The sequence below is a fragment of the Osmia bicornis genome, chromosome 15, assembly GCF_907164935.1.
Source record: "Osmia bicornis bicornis chromosome 15, iOsmBic2.1, whole genome shotgun sequence".
In the NCBI taxonomy this organism is placed as follows: Eukaryota; Metazoa; Arthropoda; class Insecta; order Hymenoptera; family Megachilidae; genus Osmia; species Osmia bicornis.
Window position 1 is genome coordinate 8,501,585 of NC_060230.1, and position 24,590 is coordinate 8,526,174.

At 36.3% G+C, this 24,590-nt stretch overlaps 2 protein-coding genes across 4 annotated transcripts in view; one reads left to right on the forward strand and one right to left on the reverse strand.

Moving 5' to 3' along the window:
* The first annotated feature begins 306 nt into the window (after positions 1–306).
* LOC114876496 (protein kinase C) lies at positions 307–8,465 on the forward strand. The gene is made up of 9 exons (XM_029188014.2): positions 307–1,513; positions 2,141–2,201; positions 2,264–2,489; positions 3,336–3,367; positions 3,963–4,033; positions 4,112–4,253; positions 4,332–4,901; positions 4,983–5,578; positions 5,650–8,465. Exons 1-9 carry the CDS (start codon positions 1,184–1,186, stop codon positions 5,812–5,814), a joined length of 2,193 nt encoding a protein of 730 aa, XP_029043847.1. The 5' UTR covers positions 307–1,183; the 3' UTR covers positions 5,815–8,465.
* Positions 8,466–10,465: 2,000 nt separating this feature from the next.
* The window catches only part of LOC114876507 (myosin-I heavy chain), a 44,098-nt gene continuing 29,973 nt past the window's right edge, over positions 10,466–24,590 (reverse strand). Inside the window, exons 9-18 of one of the 3 annotated variants that reach the window (XM_029188030.2) lie at positions 24,295–24,547; positions 24,135–24,170; positions 22,546–23,596; positions 21,881–22,470; positions 21,624–21,813; positions 20,099–21,545; positions 19,748–20,025; positions 19,223–19,672; positions 18,937–19,149; positions 10,466–12,152 (exon numbers count right to left, since the gene is read on the reverse strand). In XM_029188030.2, the coding sequence (XP_029043863.1) occupies positions 18,940–19,149; positions 19,223–19,672; positions 19,748–20,025; positions 20,099–21,545; positions 21,624–21,813; positions 21,881–22,470; positions 22,546–23,596; positions 24,135–24,170; positions 24,295–24,547 (4,505 nt within the window). In that variant the 3' untranslated portion in view covers positions 10,466–12,152; positions 18,937–18,939. Of the gene's footprint in view, positions 12,153–16,465; positions 19,150–19,222; positions 19,673–19,747; positions 20,026–20,098; positions 21,546–21,623; positions 21,814–21,880; positions 22,471–22,545; positions 23,597–24,134; positions 24,171–24,294; positions 24,548–24,590 lie in introns of those variants that run through there. The other 2 variants (XM_029188028.2, XM_029188031.2) reach the window with 2 other exon arrangements.

The following is a 24,590-nucleotide window of genomic DNA, read 5'->3' on the forward strand; positions in this document are numbered from 1 at the left end:
CACATAGCTGCGCATCGTTCTAGTGTCTCTACTTGTTCCGCAAGCTCTCCCTATAGTTAAATTCCAATAAATACTCCAACAATTTGACTCATAAGTGAAAAATGACAATTAACCCTTAAATGTTAACTTCCTTTCTTTACGATTGTGATATGTATCACAGGAATGTCTAAAAGTGTCAACGTTAAATTTAGTTTTAAAAAAATCTTCCATACGTGGGTGAAAACGCAGCCTGAGCTTTCGACGGAAATGTACGATGTATTCCGAAAGGCATTCGAGGCCGAGATCGAGTTTAGACGAAGCGCGGAGTGACCAATCGAGCGGTTCGGGTCGGTGGGGTTGTCCAGGGACGATAAACGAGTGCTTATCGCGATACGCCGTTGTTTCTAAACTGTGAAATAAGATTTTCGGATGTAACTCGTGTTCGAATGTTCAGTGACACGAAGACTAAAGAAAGAATTATAAAAAAACAAGACCAAAGAGTAGGATCCAAGAAAGAAAAAGGAACTTAATGGCTCTCAGTAAATCGGAAATACATGGACAGGTCTTGCACTCGCGAACGGGGCGCCTCGCAATAAGCAGCATCGCCTCTCGTTCGCTCGTCCTGCATCCACCTCCTCAGTGTCTCGACTACGACAATAGGCTCCTCTTGTTGCTGGCACCGCAAATTCTGCTTCCGTTTCCGTATCTGTTATGCGTGAACGCGACAAGAGTCGAGTGTTTATAACTGAACGGTGCTGGTGGCGGTGACGAAGGGAAAGGGAAAGGGAGGAGGAGAAAGAGAAGGGGAAGAAACTTGGACGCGAGATAAAGAGAGAAAGAGAGTAACGGAGGAGAGAGAGCCAAAGGCTCGTCGGACGAGATATTCGAAGCGGTGCGCCACACATTTCTACGGAAGGTCGTATTTACCGCGGGAACCTATTTGTGAAGTCATTCAGAGGTTTGATATTGTATAGACATATACATATGTATATATATCAAACCTTCCAGCGATCGCTTCCACCTTAGAACTCGTTATAAAACAGTGATCCGATCTAAGTTGACTCAGGCAAATAGTTGACTCGAATCTGGATAACCTGATCGCACAATTCGAAGTGTCAGCTCGTCGACAGGCGTGACAGCCCGTCGACTGGGTCGTCCGTCCTCTGTCCTTCTTGCTACTACCGGGTCATACAACTGATTCACAATGTTCACCGGGACGATGAAGATCGAAATATGCGAAGCAGTCGGGCTAAGGGCGACTGACAAGCAACGAAAGTTTTGGCAAGATGAACCTATACTCGACCCTTATGTTCAACTAGACGTCGACGAGAATCATCTCGATCGTTCGTCTACCAAACCGAAAACCTTCGATCCGGTATGGAACGAGAGTTTCACCCACGAAGTCCAAGATGCGGTAATGCTTGGACTGACTGTCTTCCACGATGCGGCATTACCGCCGGATTATTTCGTCGCGAACTGCAGTATTCCTTTCGAGGAACTTGTCAGCAGAAATGACAAGACTGCAGATTTTTGGGTTGGTTTCAAATACAATTATGTACTTTCATTTTAAAATGCATTTTTCTTTCATTTTTCTACTAGACTTACAGAATTTAACATTTCTATACTTGAACTTGAACTTTTAATTTATAATTAATTGGTTTGAGTTCATTTCATGTTGACAGTTGAATGCTTTTTGTTGATGTACATATGCATAGTAGACAAGTAACTTGTAATCTTTGTTTGGGTGCCTTTTTTATTATAACATTATAGGACCATTCAAGGCAATCTGATAAGATTATGTCAATAGAAACTAAAGCAGAGAAAGATAGAAGATAGATGTTTTTTAGATCTGAAATTCTTAATGTCTAAACATCAAGTTTCTTTAAGATGTTGTAAATTCATAGAAATTAGAAACGTGTAAAGTATTAGTAATGTTTGAATTATATTGCTGTCAAAATGATATCAAAACAGTTATTGTACTCTTATTGTTATTTATACATTGCTCTTAGTACTAAGAATTTACAGTTTATTCTTTAATAAAGTAGAATTTTAATTAATACTTCTCTTTTAAATGTATTTTATGCCCTTAGTGGGCATAACATTTATTTCAAAATAATGCTGTTTATCATAAGTTATCAATGTTAAATGAAACTCATTTTAGGTTGATCTTGAGCCTCAAGGAAAACTCAGAGTTAGGATTGATCTTAAGTGGAATGATCAAGGTAAGCAGTAGGTAATACTTAAAGCAGTGCATATAGGATATATTTTCACAATAATATTTTAGATCGACAAACAGGCTGTGGTGCAGGTGACGGGGAAAGTATCGGGGGCAGAGGTGGTGGAAGCATTACTTCAGGAAAAGAACCGAGGAGGGAGTTCAAAGAACGACAGGGTTTCAACAGGCGAAGGGGTGCAATGCGACGCAGGGTTCATCAAGCAAATGGTCATAAATTTATGGCTACCTTCCTGAGACAACCGACTTTCTGTTCTCACTGCCGTGAATTTATATGGTATGTTTTGTAGCAATCATATATATATATATATATGTATATGTATATATATATATATATATATCAAAAATATCTTGCTTAGGGTTTAGTTCACAAGCACACTAACATTAATTCAATACATTTACTAATTTAAATCATTTCATGATACAAAGTATTATGAGCTTAATTTGGTGTGCCTGCTTTTAAATAATTTTCATCAAAGTTATTTCTTGTGCACACCAAATTAACATGGGATTTGGGTATTTTGGATAAGTTTCAAGGTGTGGAACTTGCATGTTTGGGTTTTTGGTTCTTTATTATCTACAGTACTATCACTGAAAAAATATATGGCTTTTCCAGACATTACCTAAACAATTCCTCCGAATACATATTTTTCTTAATTAAGTATCATAACAAATATATAATGAATAATTCTTCGATTAACTTGTTAGCATATAACATGGTATCTGGAGTATGGAAATGAAAACTTAACAAACATATTAGGTATAATGACTTTCAAAGTTTCATTTTCTCTGTCTCTTCCTTTATATGGTAAGGCAATAGTTACTAGTAGATGTATGTTAATGGAATTGGTTTAACCAGGAATAGGCTGCATGCATTGGTTTTGCAAGCACATACTACATTTAAAAATTAACATCATGTTGTAGTATTTGTATACAATCATTCTTTAGTATAATAATAATTTTAAGAAAATGAGGTAGAAAGAAATCAAAATGGCAATAGAAAATTTAAAAAAAGAGATAGCATAAACATCTAATTATGGTTCATGGCCCAAGAAAGCATACGTATGTGTTTTATGAGGGTTACAAGGAGATGATGTGATGTGTTTTGTCTGTTGTATTTCAGGGGCTTGGGCAAGCAGGGCTATCAGTGTCAAGGTGAGAAGACACATACACGTTATTAACAGATATTATAATTATATATATGCTTGCTCTACCTTTGTGTGAACATATGTTTATCTAGGTGTGTGTATGTGTACTTAGTTTTTTATAAAAGAAAAGAAAAAGTTAAAGTATTTAGAACATTCAGAAAGTTTCATAATTAAATTCAAAGACGTTTAATTTGGCCCATGGTTCGATACTTGATGCTGTGCTTTCTGTAACAATACTTGCAAAATGAAATTTAATATTTGTAATACATTGTTCAAGTTCTTATTGCAAACTGTGATTAACATGGTACTAAGAGGGGGAAAATATTTCATTGCATGTTTTTAAGTATAAAATATAACAGACCATTAACAGGTTTCAGTGATTTCATTTTATCACATCCTTAGAATTCATATTCTATTTTTAATGTTCAAGCTTATACTGTTTCCTATGGCAAGACTATCACAACATCCACCAAATTTTATTTATGCTTGTCATCTTAAATCAGTGCGTTTAATCACGCATGCAGCCAGCTTCGGTCATGCTATACTTAATGTTATACATGTACGGAAGTTTGTGTATTAAATTAGAAATTATTATGTTTCAGTTTGCACATGTGTTGTTCATAAGAGATGTCACAAGTTAGTTATTACAAAATGCCCAGGCATGAGAGACGAGGTAATGATAAATTTATTTCGTGTTCGTATTCTAATGGATGTTGAATTATCTAACGTTTCATTGGTATTGGATTTTCAGTCAAGTCAAGATACAGAAAGTCCACGTTTCAGTATAGATATGCCACACCGTTTTGTTGTTCACAATTACAAAAGATTTACTTTTTGTGACCATTGCGGTTCACTCTTGTATGGTTTGTTTAGACAAGGCTTACAATGTGAAGGTAATTTTCTAATTTTTTAAATACAAGATGATTTATACGAACACGCGTCTAAACCTTTTCACTTTCTTTTTCGTATAGCTTGTAATATAAATGTTCACAAGAGATGCCAGAAGAATGTAGCGAATAACTGTGGTATTAATACTAAAGCTATGGCTGAAATTTTAAGTACAATGAATATATCACCTGATAAACAAATAAAAACTCCAAAGATTAATTATAGAACAACAACTTGTCAATCTGGTCAAACACCTACGACTGTAACAGTAACAGACACGTTACCAACAGATAATTCACAATCGGTTCAACAAAAAACAGAAGAGAGACCGGTTATCGTTACCGAGAATGCAGTACCTGCTAGCGAGAATGAAGTTAGAAAATTTGGTATCGATGACTTTAATTTTATCAAAGTTCTTGGTAAAGGTAGTTTCGGGAAGGTGATGCTAGTGGAACGGAAAGCAAATCCCGATGAAGTATACGCTGTAAAAATTCTAAGGAAAGATGCAATCATACAGGACGACGATGTGGATTGTACAATGACGGAAAAAAGAATTCTGACTCTAGCAGCAAAGCATCCTTTCCTCACAGCCATTCACAGTTGCTTTCAAACAAACGACAGATTATTCTTTGTTATGGAATACGTAAATGGAGGTAAAAATCTACCGAAGAAAACGTTTACATCGTTAAACAATATTTCAGGAAAAAAAAGTTAATATATTTTCTTTGATTTAGGTGACTTAATGTTTCATATTCAGAGAGCTCGAAAATTCGACGAAGCAAGAGCACGCTTCTATGCAGCAGAAGTAACCCTTGCATTGCAATTTCTTCATAAACATCATGTTATCTACCGAGATCTTAAATTAGACAATATATTACTTGACCAAGAGGGTCACTGTAAACTAGCAGACTTTGGAATGTGCAAAGAGGGTATCGTCGAAGGGAAGACAACAACAACAACATTCTGTGGCACTCCAGATTACATTGCACCTGAAATTCTTCAAGAATTACAGTATGGAGCTAGCGTGGATTGGTGGGCACTGGGTGTTCTAATGTACGAGATGATGGCTGGTCAACCACCCTTCGAAGCAGATAACGAGGATGATTTATTCGAATCTATTTTACGGGATGATGTGCTCTATCCAATTTGGATTTCAAAGGAAGCAGTGTCGATTTTAAAAGGATTCATGACAAAGAATCCTGCCAAAAGATTAGGTTGTGTTGTTGCGAATGGCGGAGAAAATGCTATAAAAGCACATCCATTTTTTCAAGAAATGGACTGGGATGCCCTTGAAGCGCGCAAAGTGAAACCACCGATCAGGCCAAAAATTGTAAGTTTATATTTTACAATAGTAAAAAAATATGGATGTACATTGTTTTAATTACTCGTTTGATTGTACAGAAAAGTAAAAAGGATGCCATGAACTTCGACACGGAATTCACTAAAGAAGATCCAGTATTGACACCAGAGGACCCAGACGAAGTGAGCTACATCAATCAAGAAGAATTCCAAGGCTTTTCTTTCGTCAACAAAGACTTCAACCCTGCCAGGTTTGGAGCACAATAAAAAGTAAGAACAAACGGGATAAACAAGAACGAGGATACAATGTTAATATTCGTCTCAATGCTTCTTGCTTGGAAAATTGGCGAACTTGCCAATCCGCAAAGCTGAACATCAGCCTTTCGAAACTGCTCGGAGTCTCCTTTGTATTTTTATCTCAATTGGAGATAACATTCTATCATTGGAAACAACGTTCAAGCTATTGGGGGAAAAATCAGTGGCGGAGAAATTCGGAAATTTTCACGTTTTTTTTCTATATCATGATTGCGGGAATATTGATTGCAAGTATGACGCTAATTTAGCAGGAGAAGATGTGTATTTGGATCCAAGTATCTCAAGGTCTGACTAAATCATCATTTTCTTTCCATTTTTCTTTTGAAAAGCGGACGAGCGTGTTCGAGAGGAAACGCTAATGAGAGATCCAATTCATGATGGTTAATAGAGAAAAAAATGTACTTTAGAATCAAGTACTGATCAAGGAAATTAGTACAAAAGAGAAAAAAGAAAGTCATTTTCGATGGCATAGCGATAAAGGTCGCTGGGCGATCTGATCATTTCTGTTGAATTGATATTCTTACAAATTATGTATAATACTGTTAGAAACTCTACAGAAACTATTTAGAAGACAGAGGAAGAAGATTCGAATCGATAAGAACTTTTTTCTTAATCGTATATTTCGTTTCCTCTCAGAGCGCTTATAGAGGACTTCCTCTAGATCTAGATGTTTTATACCAATAACGAAAAAGTAATTTGCACAGGAACAACCTTGAGTCTGGAACGACAAGAAAAACGAAACATTGATGTTGTTACAATTCATTTGTCAATCAAGATTCAGTTCGATGGAAATATTTTCTGATTTACAGACTCATGGTTTATCGTGTTACGAAGACTTGACACTTATGTGTTTGTTTTTTAACGCTTACGTATGTACTTAGTTTCATTGAAATGATTTTCTCATCGCGACGGAAGACGCGACAACCGATGATATCAAGTAATATTGCTTAAAAAGTAAGTCGAGTTTTAAGTCTTAGCGTAGTGTGTCGAATCACTAGTGATCAAGACTGAAACGTAAAAGCTGGGCTTAAGTTTTAAGTAAAAACCAGCAGGCGCAATTATAAATGTCGAGTCTGTAAATCCTGTGCATATAAATAGTATAGAGTAACTATTAGATGAAAGGAAGAAATACCGAGAAGTTGTATTCCAGTTCGAACGAGAATTTCGAACGAGGTTACAAACTTTTCGTCGAGCTTTAATCCCAGAGGATCATCTCGCAGCGCTTCTCCGATAGAGTTTAAAATAAAGAACCATGCTCGCTTGGTGAAGATCGAGCAGGATACGATCTGACCAAGTGGTCATGGTGTTTCATACTTAAAGAAAAAACTATAAAATTTTAAGGGATAATAGACGCGACGGTGTCCACTGGTGGTCACCGTCAAAGTTAACACAAAATAATATATATATATATACATACGTATGTATAACACGTATAACTTAACTTATTTTAATATACGCCTAAAGTATAACAAAATAGAGAGGAAAAGAGAGAAAATGGAGTGGACAAAGGAAGACTCGAAACAATGAAACTTAATCGCGTGGAATTTTCAGTGTTACACGTGAATTAATGAAGAAACAAAAGGAACAAAAAAAAGAAAAATGTCCACCTAGCGATATTGATGCACCTTCCAGAATCTTCGTACGTGTTGTCTCTAGTTAGGTGTTCTATAAAGCTTGAAGCATCAATTTCGTGTACTTAAAATTAGGAAACAGCTGAAAGCTCTTTAGGTATACGTATTAAGCGATCAAATAGTCAAGCCTTATTTGCAGCGTGCAAAAACGCTTAAAGTGCGTTTTCAAAATAGAAATCGATGAACGGTTACACGCTGGCTCGGGTTTTCGACTCGAACGGGTTGGACAAAGATAAAATTATCCGCGATAGAAGGGAGAACGATTTCCTGGATGTTATAAAGAGAGGGAAAAAAAGCAAAATACTCTATAAATCATCAGAGTTTACATCAAAGATTCGTCATTGAAATATTCCCAATCGAATTGCGACTTTAAATCGTGAATGAATCACCGATACACGTATCGATTCGATTATATTGATCCTTGATGTAAACTTCGAATCGTCGTTGATAGTTTTAAACAGAGAATTTAAACGGTAATTAGTAATAATAGCGTAACATTTAGTAATAATAAATACATTTTAGTAATGATAAATTCGAACCGCGACGAAATCGCGCGCAGTTAAATGCGAACAGAGATAAGAAAATATTTTAACACTGTCGCGGGATAAGTTACTAGGCGACGAAAGAATTCAGCCCCAGATTTTGTAATCTAGTGACTTGTTCCGACGATGGAGTACATTAATTCGGTGTCGTGTATAATTGTCATCGTATCATACGTTTTTATGTCCTTCGTAGATATTAGTTCCAGTAAAAAGAAAAAAAGAAATCACTTTGTGCTGCCATCTGTGTACTTCGAGCTTGTGCAGAACTCGAAGTACGATGAATGCAGTATCGAGACGAAAATCGAAGTGATTAAAAAACAATATTCCAAAACCCACGACACGACGTATGGTACTTTTGTCGCACGATCTTAGAAAGTACAAGATGAATTAATGTATGTAAAATATAGTGTATAATCTACTCACGATGCTGCTTTCAAGAGAGCCGTATCGTGCACTGATCATCGCATGTAAATGTAGCTGATCGTAAACCTTTTTACGGCTTTTGCTTGCATAGCAATAATTACTGACCAGTGACTATAGTATCTAATCGATGTATCGATCGATTGATCGATATCACTCTCCGTGTACCAAAATTCGAATGCTGAATCCATGTCATCGATGAATCTCTTATATAATTATTGTTGACTTAGAATTTATACTTAATTAATAATGTAATCATTACGAGGAGTCGATATGTAGTTATCATTGTTAATGTGTATTTTAATGGAAGAATTATATGTGAAATAATTTTCCAAAAGAATATTGACATGGAACAGCAATCGGTTTGTTCATCCACATTCGTAAATCTAGTCAGAACGAGAATGCAGAGGCCAATTTGGCTCGATATTTCGGGCTACGAAGGTTATTGTTTTACATTCGAGAGACAAGTTAGTCCGGCCTACGCTTAAAAAAAAGACGGTTTCGTGCGTTATTCGAACAGGCAATTAATATTATACATATACGTGTACTTATCGTTACGTTTAGAATGATCGTGTAACGATTATCTCACACGTACAAAAGAACGAAAAAAAAAAAAAAAAAGAAATAGAACGAGCACTTTATCGTCGCTATAGGGTTTCTTTTTCCTTTTTTTACACGGCGCGTTTTAGATGTATCTTTTTTTGGTTGTAAATCCGTTTTTGTCAAAAATATAATTTTCGATGAAAATGGTGTGTGCAAATAAATAGGGAACGTAACGATTGCCGTCCTAAACACATCGATACGTCGAGCAAGGTTAATCGATTTTCTTTCGACTTTGTGGTTATGTGTAAGAAAGATAAGCCATTGATTTATAGCTTTCAATTTAAAGTTCTACGAATTCTGATCCGTCGAAATTACCAAATGAAAGATAGTATTCGTTAAAACAAGTTGTTTAATAATCGAAGAATAATCTGTTTGTTATAGAACAGGATTTCTAGGGAAAATTTAAAATTGTTGCAAGATCATACTATTGTTCTTGTCGCAATGATCATCGAGCTGACAAAAACGGATTGTATGTATATTTTGTTTAGAAACGTGTGACGTTTCGTTTATCATATTGTTTCACAGTATTTGTAATTTTGAACAAGTATTCTCGAGATTGCGCGTGGCTAAGCTGCGCCCATGTTGAAATAGCAAAAGATACTTAATATATTTTTATAATTTTTCGCAAACCTCTTTTTTTATCAAAACTTTTTCCCCGTTAGAGTTTTTTGTATACTTTTGCTATAAAAGCGATCAAATCTTTTCCATTTCACGAAGGGAACTATCGTCATCGATTTTGTAGTGTATAAGAATTGGCAAAACTTACCTGGAAAGTGTTGTAAACGATAGTACTCTTTATAAAGCGCCGACTCTCTCCAACATTAAAAACAAAAAAGATAAAAAAGAAAAAAAAACAATTATCCCCGTGAGATTTTTGTAATCACTAGTCAATCGTGTTAAATAGGACGTGTTGTTTTCACCATCGATGAAGGTTGATTACTGCCGCGTTACCGGATGTTGGGACCGCGCGTACCCGACAGTCACGTGACGCGATTGTTATTTGAAAAAGCGCGGGAAAACGTGACTTCGTCGATGAATATGTAAAATGAGCCAACGATTAGGCAACAAAAGTAACGTTGATGTACGTAAATTTAGCACACGAAGTGGTATATGAAGTTATAAAATAAATATATAGATATATATATATAAATTATATGTTATATAAATTAAGAAGATGATAAAAGAGAATTAATATTGTTGCAATATACAGTTCTAAGTAGGGTCACACGTGACTATCGATGGTGGTACCTTTCCTTTTTAGAATATAATTTATAAAAAATGACATATGTACGTACACGTGTATATATCTCATTTCTTATAAATATAAATATAAATATATAAATATTACGAGGAAAATAGCAAATGTATATATTTATAAATATATATAAGCGACGAGAATAAAAAAAAATCTATCTATATACATAAATATGATATATTTATAAATATATATGACGTATTATTAATATTAAAAATATCGTAATTAGGCATAACGTCGTATTCTTTATGTTTCTTCAGACCTATGTTAAAATCCGTCATTTTTCTTTCCATTTCAACGATCTTGGTTTACTTTTTCGTTTATGGAAACGCAAGCAATTACGAACTTAAAAAAAAAAAAAAAACAACAACAACAACAAAAAGGGACCAATGTCGCTGAAAACGAACGAACATCGTGGATTTTATCCTGGGTCTGAAAGATATCAGGAAGCCGTACAAAAAAGAATCTGTAAAAGCATTAAAAAAAAGAGAGAGATTACGACAAAATAAATTCTGTATACCGTACTTAAATATCGCCTGTGCACAGTGTTGGGTAAAAAAGATATTCTAAAAACGTAAAAAAAGAAAACAACATGCTTCGAGAAAGTCTTTTGAGAAAATCACGATGAATCACCACCGGCTCCTCTTTCGTGTGTGTTAAGCAATCATCATATCTGTCGATCACGATGATGTACTTTGTAATAATAACATTAATAATAATGATATAGTAATAACAATAATAATGTAAAATTGTGTGAATATAGTTTAGATACGGGAGAAATTATAGAAAAAGCGTTGAAAATACGAGAAACAGGTCCTCTTTGACTACATAAAATATAAAATGATGTACCAGTAGTTACTGGGCTCGTGTAATTTGTGTTCGAACATGAAGCTTAAAAGCAATCAACAGAAATCAATAATTTTCATTGATAATGATTTTTCAATGCTTTGAAGTTTCATCTTGGTTCTTGGCGCACATACACATGCGTGAAACCAGATTCATGCACGCACAAATTCAAAGTCAATTTTATTTGATTTTCGTTGGAAAAGTGAATGTAATAGAATTCAGGTATCAATCCTTTAGCAGACAAGACAGTGATCGGCATCGATATTACAAAATTTTATCAGAAGAATTTCTTCTTCGAATTTCAAAATTTTCCTCCATTGCAATTTAATATGCAATGCAACTAAATATGAAACATAATAATTGCAAATGCATTCCAAAGTTGTCTGATGTCCGCGAAAGGGTTAGACGCACAAATGTGTTTTACAATGAAAGACACTTTTTCAGCTTAACTCGGATAGGTACAATAGGGTCCGTCTTAAGAAACGAACGAACAGAATCAGAAATCGGACTGGATACTGATTTCCGCGTGCTTTTTTCCTCGAGAAAGAATATAATCAAGAGAGTCTTATTCTCCGACGAAAGCAACCGTCCGTATGAAAAACAAAAGGATGAGAGAAAGAAGAGCCGAGATTTTGCTGCTCTGACGAACGAGTAGCGATCACTGTGTTAGTTGTATTTAAAATATGTCTCGTTAAATTTTATATAATGTGTTACCGTATCGTTACCAATTGTAAATTCTGTAAAAGCTCCTTGTGTGTACCTTTCATTGTTCCGGGACTCTTTTCGCACGTTTCACTATGATCCTTAACACTGTGTGAAAAGAAGCGGTTGCGAGATGATTCATTTTGTTAACCGAGTACCTAGATGTCACCTTGAAAGAAAAGATAAAGAGATATGGAAGGTGCACTGCTTCTTCTTGTACGGTATCTTGGACTTAAAAATTTCTTTGAAAGTAAAATTCTTCGTGCTGCATTTAAATTTCCTTTCAGTTACCTGAAATGAAAAGAAAAAAAATTACGTTACCACACATGCGATATTGTTTAAGCGTGAATTTAGGGAACAAACATTTATTTTTATAATATAAGCACCGAAAAAGCTGGTCGTTCGTCGGACGTTAAATGTACTTGATTAATGTATAAATCCCATTCGTTGCTTTACAGAATGTATGTATGTATACATATACCGCAGTTCACCAGAGTCCATAACTGCGACGCGCAGGTTGGAAGATGGTGGGGGAACGCAGCGAGTTCTCTGCTAATCGCTTTCGACTTCGTTCGGGAGTATCGGCAATCAGGGCGAAGATGCGTACTGGAGATGCGCGAAGAACGAAAATTGGTCTTTTCGCAGTTATGGACTCTGGTGAACTGCGGTATACTTGTTTTGTCGTCCATGAGTTTCCTGCAAATGAATTGCGCCATTAGTATTTAGAGAATTTGTAATTTGCAAGCTTGTAACTATGCAATTTATGTTTCGACGAGAACGTTTATTCGTTTAGAGTTTATGAATGTTTCTGACGAGAAGAATAGTCTAGTTAATTATTAATCAACATCTTGTGAACCATTCATTTCATTTATAATCATTAATACTTTGACTTTATCATTCTTTAGTCAATTAGTTAAAATGTCAATATTAAAAGTTTGACAAATACATCAATTCCATGAAGTACTCAAAGTGTTAAAAATATCATTTATCTGATAAAAATTATTTGAAAAATGATTTGACATTGGTACACAAGGTATTGAGCCATCCTGAGTCATTAGCATCGATGTGTCAAAGCGAAATGTTATTATTTTGATAAAAATCCAAGCGATCCGATAAACTTAGAGTTTCCAGTTTCATCGATGATGTCGAACTTATTAGTATAGTTTTTTGCGAAACTACACACGTCCAATCGCAGTTTTTCCTTCTGACGAGATTTATCGTAAATCTACCTGACTCTTAATCCTATTTTCCAATGTTGAACATACACATCAGTGATTGTTGCAGAGTCGAAAAGTCCGAAGTCTAATTTATAAATGTGATAGAAAAGCGCACGAGCAGAGATTTATTGTTCACAATTTTACACGTGTACACTTTGTAATTACACTGACGCAATTATTGAAATACTGTTGACTATCTAATTAAATATTTTCTTTTCATTCAAACAGAGAATAAAGAGTTTAAGCTGCTCGTGCGCAGAAGAAAACTGTATTAGCGAATGTTATAAATGAACATTATTTATTTCTCGATTGTATTTATATATCGTTAACCGTAGTGAGTTTAAATAGTGATTTACGGAAGTGTTATCTGGTGCTGAATATTGATATATCTAAATGATGTTTCAGGCTCGAATCGAGGCGTCGAATTACAATTAAAAACCTTTTTGTTAATTGTATACGCAACAAATGTCTTCGAGAAAACGAATTTTTTGTTAACTCGGTAATATATTGAATTCAATGAACCAGCCACTTGTTACTCGTTGCTTGGGGAGTGGTAATTTCGTGTGCAAAAATCACTACTGCCGATAAGCGTAATCAAGTTGGCTTGATTTCAATCGTATTACCGTGGTAATAAAAAGCTAATTCTATTTTCAAAGGATAATGTAGATAATTGAAAACTGCTATATTGGTAACCAACCTGAAATGAATACTTATCTCTGTTACATTATCTACTGCATAAAGTCTATTTATTAGTAAAGAATTGAAGCATTTATACAAAAGGATCATCTGTAGATGTAGATATAATTCTATTTTCTTACATTTTCTCGATTCGAACCTAGAAACACGCCGGTTATTGTATATGGCGACTATTACTCTCTTAGCTACGATTCGTTATGTGCGTATTGTAAATTTTAACGATTGTGAATGTATTTTTACTTACGTTTGCACGAATCCCATGCTTTTACTTCTTTTCATTTTTCTATTTCGTTCGAAGCATTCCTATTGATAATCTCGCGGGCATTATTTCCCATTTGTTGCTTCCCGTAGAGAACACATTTACCGACCGGCATTTAAATACGCGTAATTGTGATGTATTAAAATATTTCGTAAATCAAGATGTATTTTAATATGTACCGAAATGAAAGAGAGGAAGTATAAAACATGCGATTGATTAATAATCGATTCAGTTGCTTGTTTCGTGCAAATGCGTCGGAAATACATTACCAGTCCCCAATCGATGAAGATGTGTCTCTCGTTGTCAACCGGAAGTGGAAAGCCGCGTTACGAGAGAACGGCATTGTATGAAAGACGCTTTCGATGTTCTGTGACAAAACAGTGAGTCCTATATGAGGCTAATCTTAGTATGATAAGCAAAAGCCCTTTGCACTCGATGTTTCTTTCGATGTACGTTACGTAAACAAAAATCGGATTTAATGAAATATAAAAAATAATTTTGAAATGACCGATCATATGTTTATATGATGTAAAGTTCTATTTCCACATTACCAAAGCTACTTTAGACCCGCCGATTGCCAGAAATTGAAAATATATTATTTTCAAAGACAGTACTTCATGTTATAAATGGAAATAATTATTTGCCTTAACACGTTCGCTGCAGGACCTGAGAAACGATCAAGATAACAGATAAGGTAAGGATATAAAAGCAATATAATTTATTACTTCCAATTTGTCAAAATGGATTAACTCTGATAACAGAAGATTCTATTTTTACAAGTGAAATTTAAAAATAATTTATGTTCTATCGATTGTATATATGTTTTGTATGAAATTATAATTATGCACAAATTTCAGTTTTAATCCATTGTAGCAAAGATGAAGGAAAGAAATAAAAAAGAAGCTCTAACTCATTTTAAGGCTCTTTACGGGGATATCTTTGAAAATATTTTCTTAAAAGCTCCATATATTTGATCAAATTTATGACTTTATCAACATACGTTTCGTAAAAGCACCATCCTATTTCATAGACGAATAAACAGCAGTTTGCTAAAAGTTTCAATCTAAAAGAATTAGCGTACTTCCGTTAATTTGATGCACTTAGGAACGTGGGAAGGGGGCCTGAAAATTTCACCGGAAGTAAAAGCTCATCAACAACTAAACATATACCACTAGTTAAATACACTAATTTCTGTTGAACTTTCCATTTGTTTTAGCGTTTATTTTTTATTTCTTAATAATATTTATTTTATTATACCTAAATATTTGTGTATGACGTAATTGCCTCTGTGATTGCTGTATAACCTCGTTTTATAATTACAAACTAAATAGGTGCATATATGTATTTAATGTTAAACCGTAATTAACGAGGAATCCATTTTGTTGCAAATACACGGGCAATCGTGAACAAGAAATTAGCACTGTTAATTGTCTAATTATTGTGTACAAAATTATGAATAAAAAGATAATGTATACATATATACACTAAAACTCGTTTTTTAAATTATCATACCTCCGCAACTTTTCAAATGAAACATTGGAATATTTCAAATTGATTAAATATCTTCTGACATCTTTTTTCTTCAAATATCTATTAAAAAAAGGGCTGAACTTTACCTCAGGGGCCCAAAAATGATGGCCTTTTTTTTTTACCTTCTTAAAGTATTTTACGAGTAGAATCTGAAAATTCTAGTTTTAAGGCGCGGAATCCATCGGTTCAGAAGTTATACGTGTGTAAAAGTGAGCGTTTTTAGTGTATTTCACGGGTTATTTCGACGCCATGTTGACTTGTAGCCTGTTGCCATCCAATCACGTCCAATGAGTGGAGTCGCCGTCGGTAAAACAGAATTTGTAGGTAAATTAGTCTAAACTTGGCTTTCATTCACTTTCTATTATAATTGGCATTTTTTACTATTGCTAGGGTTAGGGTTAAGGTTAGGGTTAGGGTTAGGGTTAGGGTTAGGGTTAGGGTTATGATCAGGGTAAGGGTTAGCATCACTTTTACACACGTATAACTTCTGAACCATTGAATTCCGCGCCTTAAAACTAGGATTTTTAGATTCTATACGTAAAATACTTCAAGAAGGTAAAAAAAAATGGTCATAATTTTTGGGCCCCTGAGGTAAAGTTTACCCAAAAAAAGAAACTCTTCTAATTTGTAATATTAAAGCTTCGCTTTCTTTTTATTGTATTCTTATACATAGCTGGAGTATATTAATAATCTATATATATTTATATATTTATATTTATGTTCATATTTATATTTATATAATAGTATGTATATTTCCTCAATATCGCGTGTAAGCGTGTAAACTCACCATATGTATCTTTGTACGTGTTCCTCCAAGTTTACAACAAAGTTTCATGTGTGTCTTTCGTATGTAGAATTGTGTGTAACTCGTGGTGTGCGTATCGTCTATGCGTGTCTATTTATTTATACGTATATACAGTGTCGCTTGTTTTTTTTTTTTTTTTTAAATATTTCAATATAACATCATCAACCAATAATTTATTTCGCTTAAGTTACACATATAGGGAATCACATACCACTTCCCTCTTTGTTTCCTTTTTTTTTTTTAAATATCATCCATGCGTTGCTAATCACATCCTGGATTCGTACATCTTTTCTTTCTCTCCCTCTCACACACGCAACCAACCCTTCATCATCCTGTTCTTTCTTTCTTTTATTAGTTAACACGAAGTCTCACTCGTTAAACAGCTCTCGAAGACTAAGGACACCCAAAGCGGATCACAGTCTGTCTGCATTCGTCGAATCTTAGCCAAACTTTCGGAAAGAAAATTGGAATAAATATAGATTACAGAGAAATACCACCAACTTTTTCCATTTCGTCGAATCCTCGATCTTGTTCCACCTGCTTCATCCATTGATCCATGATTAAATAACTATCTGATCCTTAAGTACGCGCGTTACAATGTTTTCACAACAGCGCCCATTTAACCGACTATAATATTCTGGGCGGATAGTTATGTAAAAGATACAATACCGAAAAATTATTAATTTTTTTAATTTACTGCTTTTCTATGGTCTTAGACGTCAATCACGTGTAATTAACCCTCGTATGGCGGAGCTGGATCTTTGTCGACTCGACGTATAATTTAGAATTTAATTTTGTTAGAGTTATTATTCTTCCAATATAGATTATTGATCTACGTTGCACCTGAATGTATACTTTTTGTATAAAAAAGTTATTAACCCAGCCATTACCATTCGACGGTTAAGGATTCAACAAGTGGTTCTTGTCTAGGGAATAAAATATTGGTCCAAATAAAATCAGAATATTTTTTTATGAACTCCAGTGTTCTATAAGACTTACACAATTAACCCTTTCTTGTTTTTTTGTATTATAGCGCTAAACGTGTGTAACTCGTTATCAAAAAAGTGATATTAATAAAAGCTAACAATATTTCTACATGGTAAATTGTAAACAGTGTAGATTGAAGAATTTCAATTCTTTATACTAGTCCTCCAACTACATGTATGAAAAACTGTATTTGAAAGGGTTAAAATTACAGTTAGATATACAAGCGAGCTTTAAATTTAATTGATGTGCTGGGAATGTATCATTGAACACTGGAGGATTTAATGATTTCTTTTTTCCTTAGTATTTACACACCAAGATATTGAGCGATATTATTGTAATTTAAAAAAGAAAAATGTTTTCTGGACGCAATTTTATGGAATCGCGGATTTATTTCCGCGTGAACCATAATCTTATTACCTGATTTAATCTCATAATTGTAAATTTTACAAGAAAAGGGAGAATATTGTGATTGCCTATCAAATCAAGATCAGATTATCCTTTGACTTTCATTTAGAACCTGCTGAAATTTATCGTGTAATATGTAGCACTGTTTAAGATACATATCTATATCTTGACATCATTCAATGCTACACATTGTGTTATATTTTATATATAGAATATTATGTCTAAGCATAATGATAGAGTGTATAATTTGCATTTAAATTTTGCATTAATTTAACGTCGATTCTAATATAGCAACTTTATATTATCGTCATCGTTGAACAGAGTAATTAACAAGTAAGGAAAAGTTAGAATCAATAAATTGGTCATTTTTGATATTAAAATGAATTGTGATGATCACAATAGAAAATGATATGCTGAAAATGTAGTACAATCGAGTGCCATTTAGACTTCCCCTGAAACTCCCCTAAGTTTTTCCAAGACCAAAGGACAAGTGATGGATCGTTTTTGACCCTTACACTGGCCCTAAACCAAGAGAAGCCTACGTTGCACTCGACAACACCATAGATTAACAATATGTATGTACCCAATGAGCCAACGATTATTGCGTGTCACAGTTACTGCTGTATATCCTGCAAAAATTGTATAAAAAACACTGACGATCGTTTGTAAAAAAGGTAACAACAATGACGGACAAAATGGAAATAGAAATTCTCTACAACTTTAAAACTGTAATGGCAGTTATTTGTCGGTCGGTAATAACTCTTTCTTTCCGCGGTGATAGCTATTTCTTTCGACGTCTCTCGAGCTCTAAGCTAATCGAATAAATACTGGAAGAAAGAAATTAGGCTAATGCCATCTCGTTGCGACGATACTTGTCGCTTGATAGGCCTTGCCAATAAAGCATTAATAACTGGATACACTTTGTCTTTCCACCGCAACCTGATACTGAATCTGTAAGAACACTAACACTAACTATAAAAATCAAATATAAAACATAGAAAACCTATTAGTCGTTTAAATAAATATTATATAAAATTACAAAAGATTAAAAGTATAGTTAAGATAAAGGCAAGTGTATGTTTGATTAATTCATAGAAGAAAGTTTCACATACAAATGGGTAATGCTTCGAGTATCAGGTCGAGGAGAAATATCGCACCTAATATAAGTTACCTAACCTTTTAACTAGCTTGTGATTGTATCACTGGAGCACCTCTGTGTAACACCGAAGCAGGTCGAGATTTACGACCACCTGCAGCAGTTGGGAGGTTCGTAGGTGGTTGAATCGGTTGTGTTATCTGTTGAGCTATTGCAGAATCTCTCTTTGGTACTTCCGGTGGTGACTGAAGGACATCCATGTACTCCCGAATCAGATTTGCTATTTGGTGTGCCTGAAATTAAATAATATTCGAAGAATTACATCTCATAAAGCGTTTCTTCTGATCTCCTTGTAAGAATAATTACCTGAGATGTTGTAAGGATAACCTTGCTCTGCTTCTTGTCAGTACCAGTGATAATCATCAAACAACTAACAGCTGGGCTATAACTGAGAATACTGCTATATTCATAGGTACAAAGAGTGTTTCTGGAACGATGCTCCAGAAGATGAAGACCTTGCTGATCGACGGCCAACCACAAAACGCGTGGCCAGTTCGAAGTGAATGATTGCATAACATCAAATATCGTGGCTCTATGCAGTGGCCATGACTGGATTAAATTCAGGAATGCCTTCTTCGCTTCTGGCGGTGTCATTCCCCGTACAGATTGATGGTGTTGGAGAACACCTTCTATACATAAATTTGGAACCAGTCTTGTAGGTAGGCAGTGACTTGATATAGTGCGGTAATCGTGGTCGGTCACGGTGTCTTGACAATCACCGAGTTCCAACTGAGCTTGCAATGCCGTCAACATCATCTAAAAACAAATTGTTTGATAACATAGCATCAGATTTGTTTATAGTATTATACAATTTGTGACATGATCACTTACAGCTTCCTTTTCAGTAATAGGGAAACGATCAGCACGTAAATCGTGCAGTACTTGATGATACAGTAACTCCTTCTCAACTGGATCTTCAAGATTCATATACTGATCAAGGAACAAGTGTTTCTTAAATAAGAAAAAGTGATGTGCGTGTTTTCTTTGAGATTGATTCTGTTGTGCATTCGCTGTCCTGTAACGCTCCCATTTCGACATTACATCGGCGATCTTTTCTTCTGGTATCAGTGCTCTTTCTGTTGGCCCTAAGACTTCGTAGATAGCATAACCTATAAATTTCATATAGTAATATTATTGATATTAAATGTATGATAATAATTTAAACGAGATTAGAATAATTACCTTTGGCAGTCTCTTCAAGACCAATTTTAGTTTTAATAATTTCCATCACATCTCTAGCTGTAGCCGATGGATGAAACTCAACGGCATGATACTGTCCATCCATAAAATGAAATCTCGCATAAATAGGCCTGCGATTTATCGTGCACATTATCTCCTCCCTGCTCGGTGGCCATTGTCTTCTTCTGGTGCCTTGTGTTTTGTAAAGGCACTTTTCAGCGAATCGAGCGTATTTTCCCTCTTCGGTGACATAGTCGCTGGCGCATCGTTTCAGATGCGCGATCAAATATTTTCGAATTACTTTCTGCGGAGGTAAGATCACCGAACAGGCTAGAGAAAGTAACGCCCAATGCCTGAGATTCACCCGACTGTTTGGATCAGGGTGATCGGTAGTTTGCTTAATCAATTGAAGATACAATTCGCCTAATAAGTTTTCTTTCCTTATGCAACGTTCCATTACAGTTTGTATCAGGTTCACGTGTTCGTCTTCGACTCTACGAACTGTGTCGCCGTTTTGACCCAGACCAGCGTATGTCAAAATCAATTGGAACACACTAAGAGCTATCTGCTCGTCTGGGTCTGGCAGTTTCGACAGACTCTGAGGTATGGCTTGCCTGCTAAACGCCCAATACGCATAAGGGAATCCTTTATATGTTTCACCATGATCAGTGGCGCTACCATGTTCCTGTCTGAGTTTCTCTATCCTGTGTTTCGATAATCTTCTCAGGGTATTCCTCAGAAAACCACCCCCAGAGTCTTGAGGCTTTCTCAGTATCTCAGCGTCCACCAGCGTTCTTCGACAATTAACTAAATTATGATAAAGCCTAATGCGATCTTCATTGGTGATACATTTGAGCTTCTTGGTAGGAACCTCGTTTTCTGTGATCCAGCCAGCCAATGCTGGACAGTAACTAACGATCAAACTGCCTATCTCATTCTTCTGGGTCGTTTCAAACACGAAACACTTGTGCGAACTGTCAGGATTGTGTCGAAGAAGAGACAGAGTAATGAAAGAATCGCTTGGATCTAGCATAATGCTCTCCACATCCTGATAACGATACTCTGATAAGACGAACTTGTCGTCTGGCTTGATTAACATTAATCCATCGCAGTTGATACCCAAAATCAATTGATTACCATAGGACCAATAGCCTCGATAAGTGACATTGAACATTGTGGTACCGTAGAGAGGATACTGCATCACGCAAGACAAATACAACACCTTGGCAGCCAGCTCTTTACGGCCGGCACCATACTGCCTGTGGGCCTGAGCTATTATTGGCACCCAAACATCGTCGCCACGAGCACGGCTTATCCGATAAGGCAAAAAACTGTCTACCTCGCTGTAGTAGTCCAGTCGATCGTTGTCTTTTGGATCGCCCAAAGCGACCTGGGCTTGCAAACCTGCCAACTGGAGCGCGACCTTCTCAGATACTGGAAAGTCATCACACTGAAAGAAGAATTAAAATAAAAGTCAAGTTAAATATTGTGTGAGAATAATTAAATGATTATATAGTTATTCTTTTACCTTGACGACGTTATACACAGCTTGAGCGTACAGCATGTTCACTTCAACAGGATCTTGGGATATTTCTCTGGTGTTTCTGAATAACCTTCGTTTAAATACGAATCGATTATCACCGCTTCCTAAAGTAGCATTATTACTACGACGTAACGTTGAGAAGGTTGATTGTGCTGTGTTCAATTTACATTGTTTCCTTGAAGAACAAAGGATAAATCAGTAGCATAAAAGTTTATCAATAAAATATATTTAATGACACTTACATTTCCCAAGCAGCTATAACGTCGTACAAGTAATCATGGGCTCGCACGTGTTCCTCGCCATCTGGCCTGCTCTGGTAAATTGCCCACCCTTCCAGGGACCTGAGACCTAATTTTTCACCTAATTTAGCAACCGCATCAGCTGCAGTGTCAGTTGGATGCACATCGATCGCCTTGGTTCTTCCATCGAGGAAGAAGAATCGACAAACTATGGTACCTAGTCGTCTCATAGCAGCAATCTCCACCGTTGACGGTGGATGTTGTCTACAGGAGACTTTCGTGTTTTTACAATTGTCTACGCACCACTGAACGTACTGCCTCAGCTTTCCTTCCAGAGCCAAGTTCTTTCGCAGGAAAGATACAAAATACTTGTAAAGTAGCTTGCTCGGTTGGAAAGCAACGATGGCTAAACAAAGTAACAACCAAACGCGTTCTGCCCATTCTGGGTTGGGATTGTTGGTTGCTTGACGCATGCACTGGACGAAAATTTCATCTCTCAGTTCTTCGCGTTCGATGCCATAACCGATTATACTCTGAATCGTTGCAATTTCTTGGTCCAGTTTCATCTCTCCTCTTATGTACTTACATAGATCCTAAGAAAATCGAATAACAAATTTTACAAAGCAAAATTATTATTTTTTTTTTTTCAATAATATACAAATACTTACCCTGAAGACTGAACAAGCCACGTTGACGTTATCAGGATCATACATGTGAATATGAGAATTAGGTATAGTTGAACCTTTGTAATATGTAACCATCTCGTACTTTGGAATATACTCTACGCTCTTGCCGCGTGATTTCCTGGTAAGCGTAGCCATTATCGTTCCCTCGGGGGATCTCTCATGACTATTGAAATAGTTCTGCGCAAATTCTACGATATCATGATAGGTAACCTCGTTATCCGGCTCCTTCTTGTCCTCAAGTTCTTGAAGCTTTCGTTCCACTCTGCATTTACGTCTTTGTTCTCGTTCAACTGGTGGTTGCTGAGGTTGTTGCAACTGTTGTTGTTGTTGTTGTTGTTGTTGTTGAGGTTGATCGTGACCATTTTGTTGTTGCTGAGGTACCGGTTGATGATTATGCAGATGATGGCTGTTGGAGTTTCTCGATTCTGGTCTTGAAGGAGGACTGCCAGCAATTGGTTCTTTGATTACTTTATTGTTCGGTACCGGAGGAGGTGATCCGCAGGATTCACCATTGACTAGCGGCACAGAATTCCCGTTTACGATTGGGCTGCTGGGACTGTTCTCGTCCCTTGGCAAAACAGATTCGTAAATTGGTTCTCCATTATCGGTAGACGAGTCTCCGTTTAAGGCTAAAGACGGCACAGGTGGTGGAGGCGGAGGAGGTTCCGTGGGTTCTGGAAGACTCGGTTGACCAAGTTTGCCAGAATTAGCGCAGGGTATCCTTTGTTGCTGCTGTTGTTGGGAAGGCGAAGTAGCTTCTTGTCCATTTGGAGTGTTTGCTTTGGATTCAGACTTTGCATTCATCTCCATTTCTTGCTGAATTACTGTCTCTAATTCCACGTCGAGATCCTCAACCAATTCGTCCATTTGTTCACCGATTTCCTCGATGATTTGATTTCCTTTCGTCGACTGAACGTCGGATAGAAATGAAAATAGATTGTCAAGGTCCACAGACTGTAAATCTGAAGCAGCCATCTTTGAGTTCATCTGCTCAGCCATCTGCGACAACGCGGCGATTTCTTCTTGCGCCTTCCTGTAAGATCGAATGATATATTTAAAAACGCGATAGAGTACAGTTTCCATTGTGGATGCTTCAGTTTTCAAGTGCACGGATTAGTCGAGTGCTCTCGCATTTGCGCGTGATTGCATATTAATGTCTGCGTCTACGTTAACCCTTTCGCTACGGACAGATTCTACGGCGCACTACTCCCGCGGTACGGGCCATCGCGACACGGGTGTGCACTTGCGGAAGAAATGAAATCGCCAGCTGTACGTTCAATACCGCTGCATATTGCCAGTTACAAATCTAAGAATGCAAAACAAATGCCAAATAATGGCAATGGGCTGCCATGGATACAACATATATGTAGACTGTTCGTGCAAACGCACGAAAATCCTAATGTAGCAAGCGTCAGGCATTGGGTGACTATAGTCACCGCTCGTACGTGGCGAGCGTCAGGCGTTGGATGACCATAGTCACCGCTCGTAGCGAAAGGGTTAAAAGCAATTACTTGCTGATCATGCTGCTGTTTAGGGCTTTAATTCGTCATTTAAGCTATCGACGAACTTACCCGGATTCCATTCCGACAATACCATTGTACTGTGTGCTACAAAGGACACAAATGGAAATACTGTTAACGCACAAACAATTGTCCTACGTGAACGTCGCGACAGTTTTCTCTACTGAAATAGACAGGTAGTATTTCATAGTTTCAAACAACTTTATCTCACCTTTGACTCTCCTCCAGAGCTCTCTTGTCCTCCATAAGCCTCCTCTCTTCCTCCAACCTCTCTCTTTTTCTCATCTCTTCGTCTACTCGCCTCATTTCCCTGAGAGCCGCAGCAACTTCTCTAGCAAACACACCACGTAGATGACTTTGGATGACAATGGCTGCTCTTCGTTTTCTAATGAACATTATTCTCAGCTTCCAGCCTCGGTAAGCATGCTGTACCTTCAGTGCAGCGTCCCTTATACGTTTGTACTCTGAAGAACCATCAAATTGTTATTTAATTCCAAAGAAAATCAA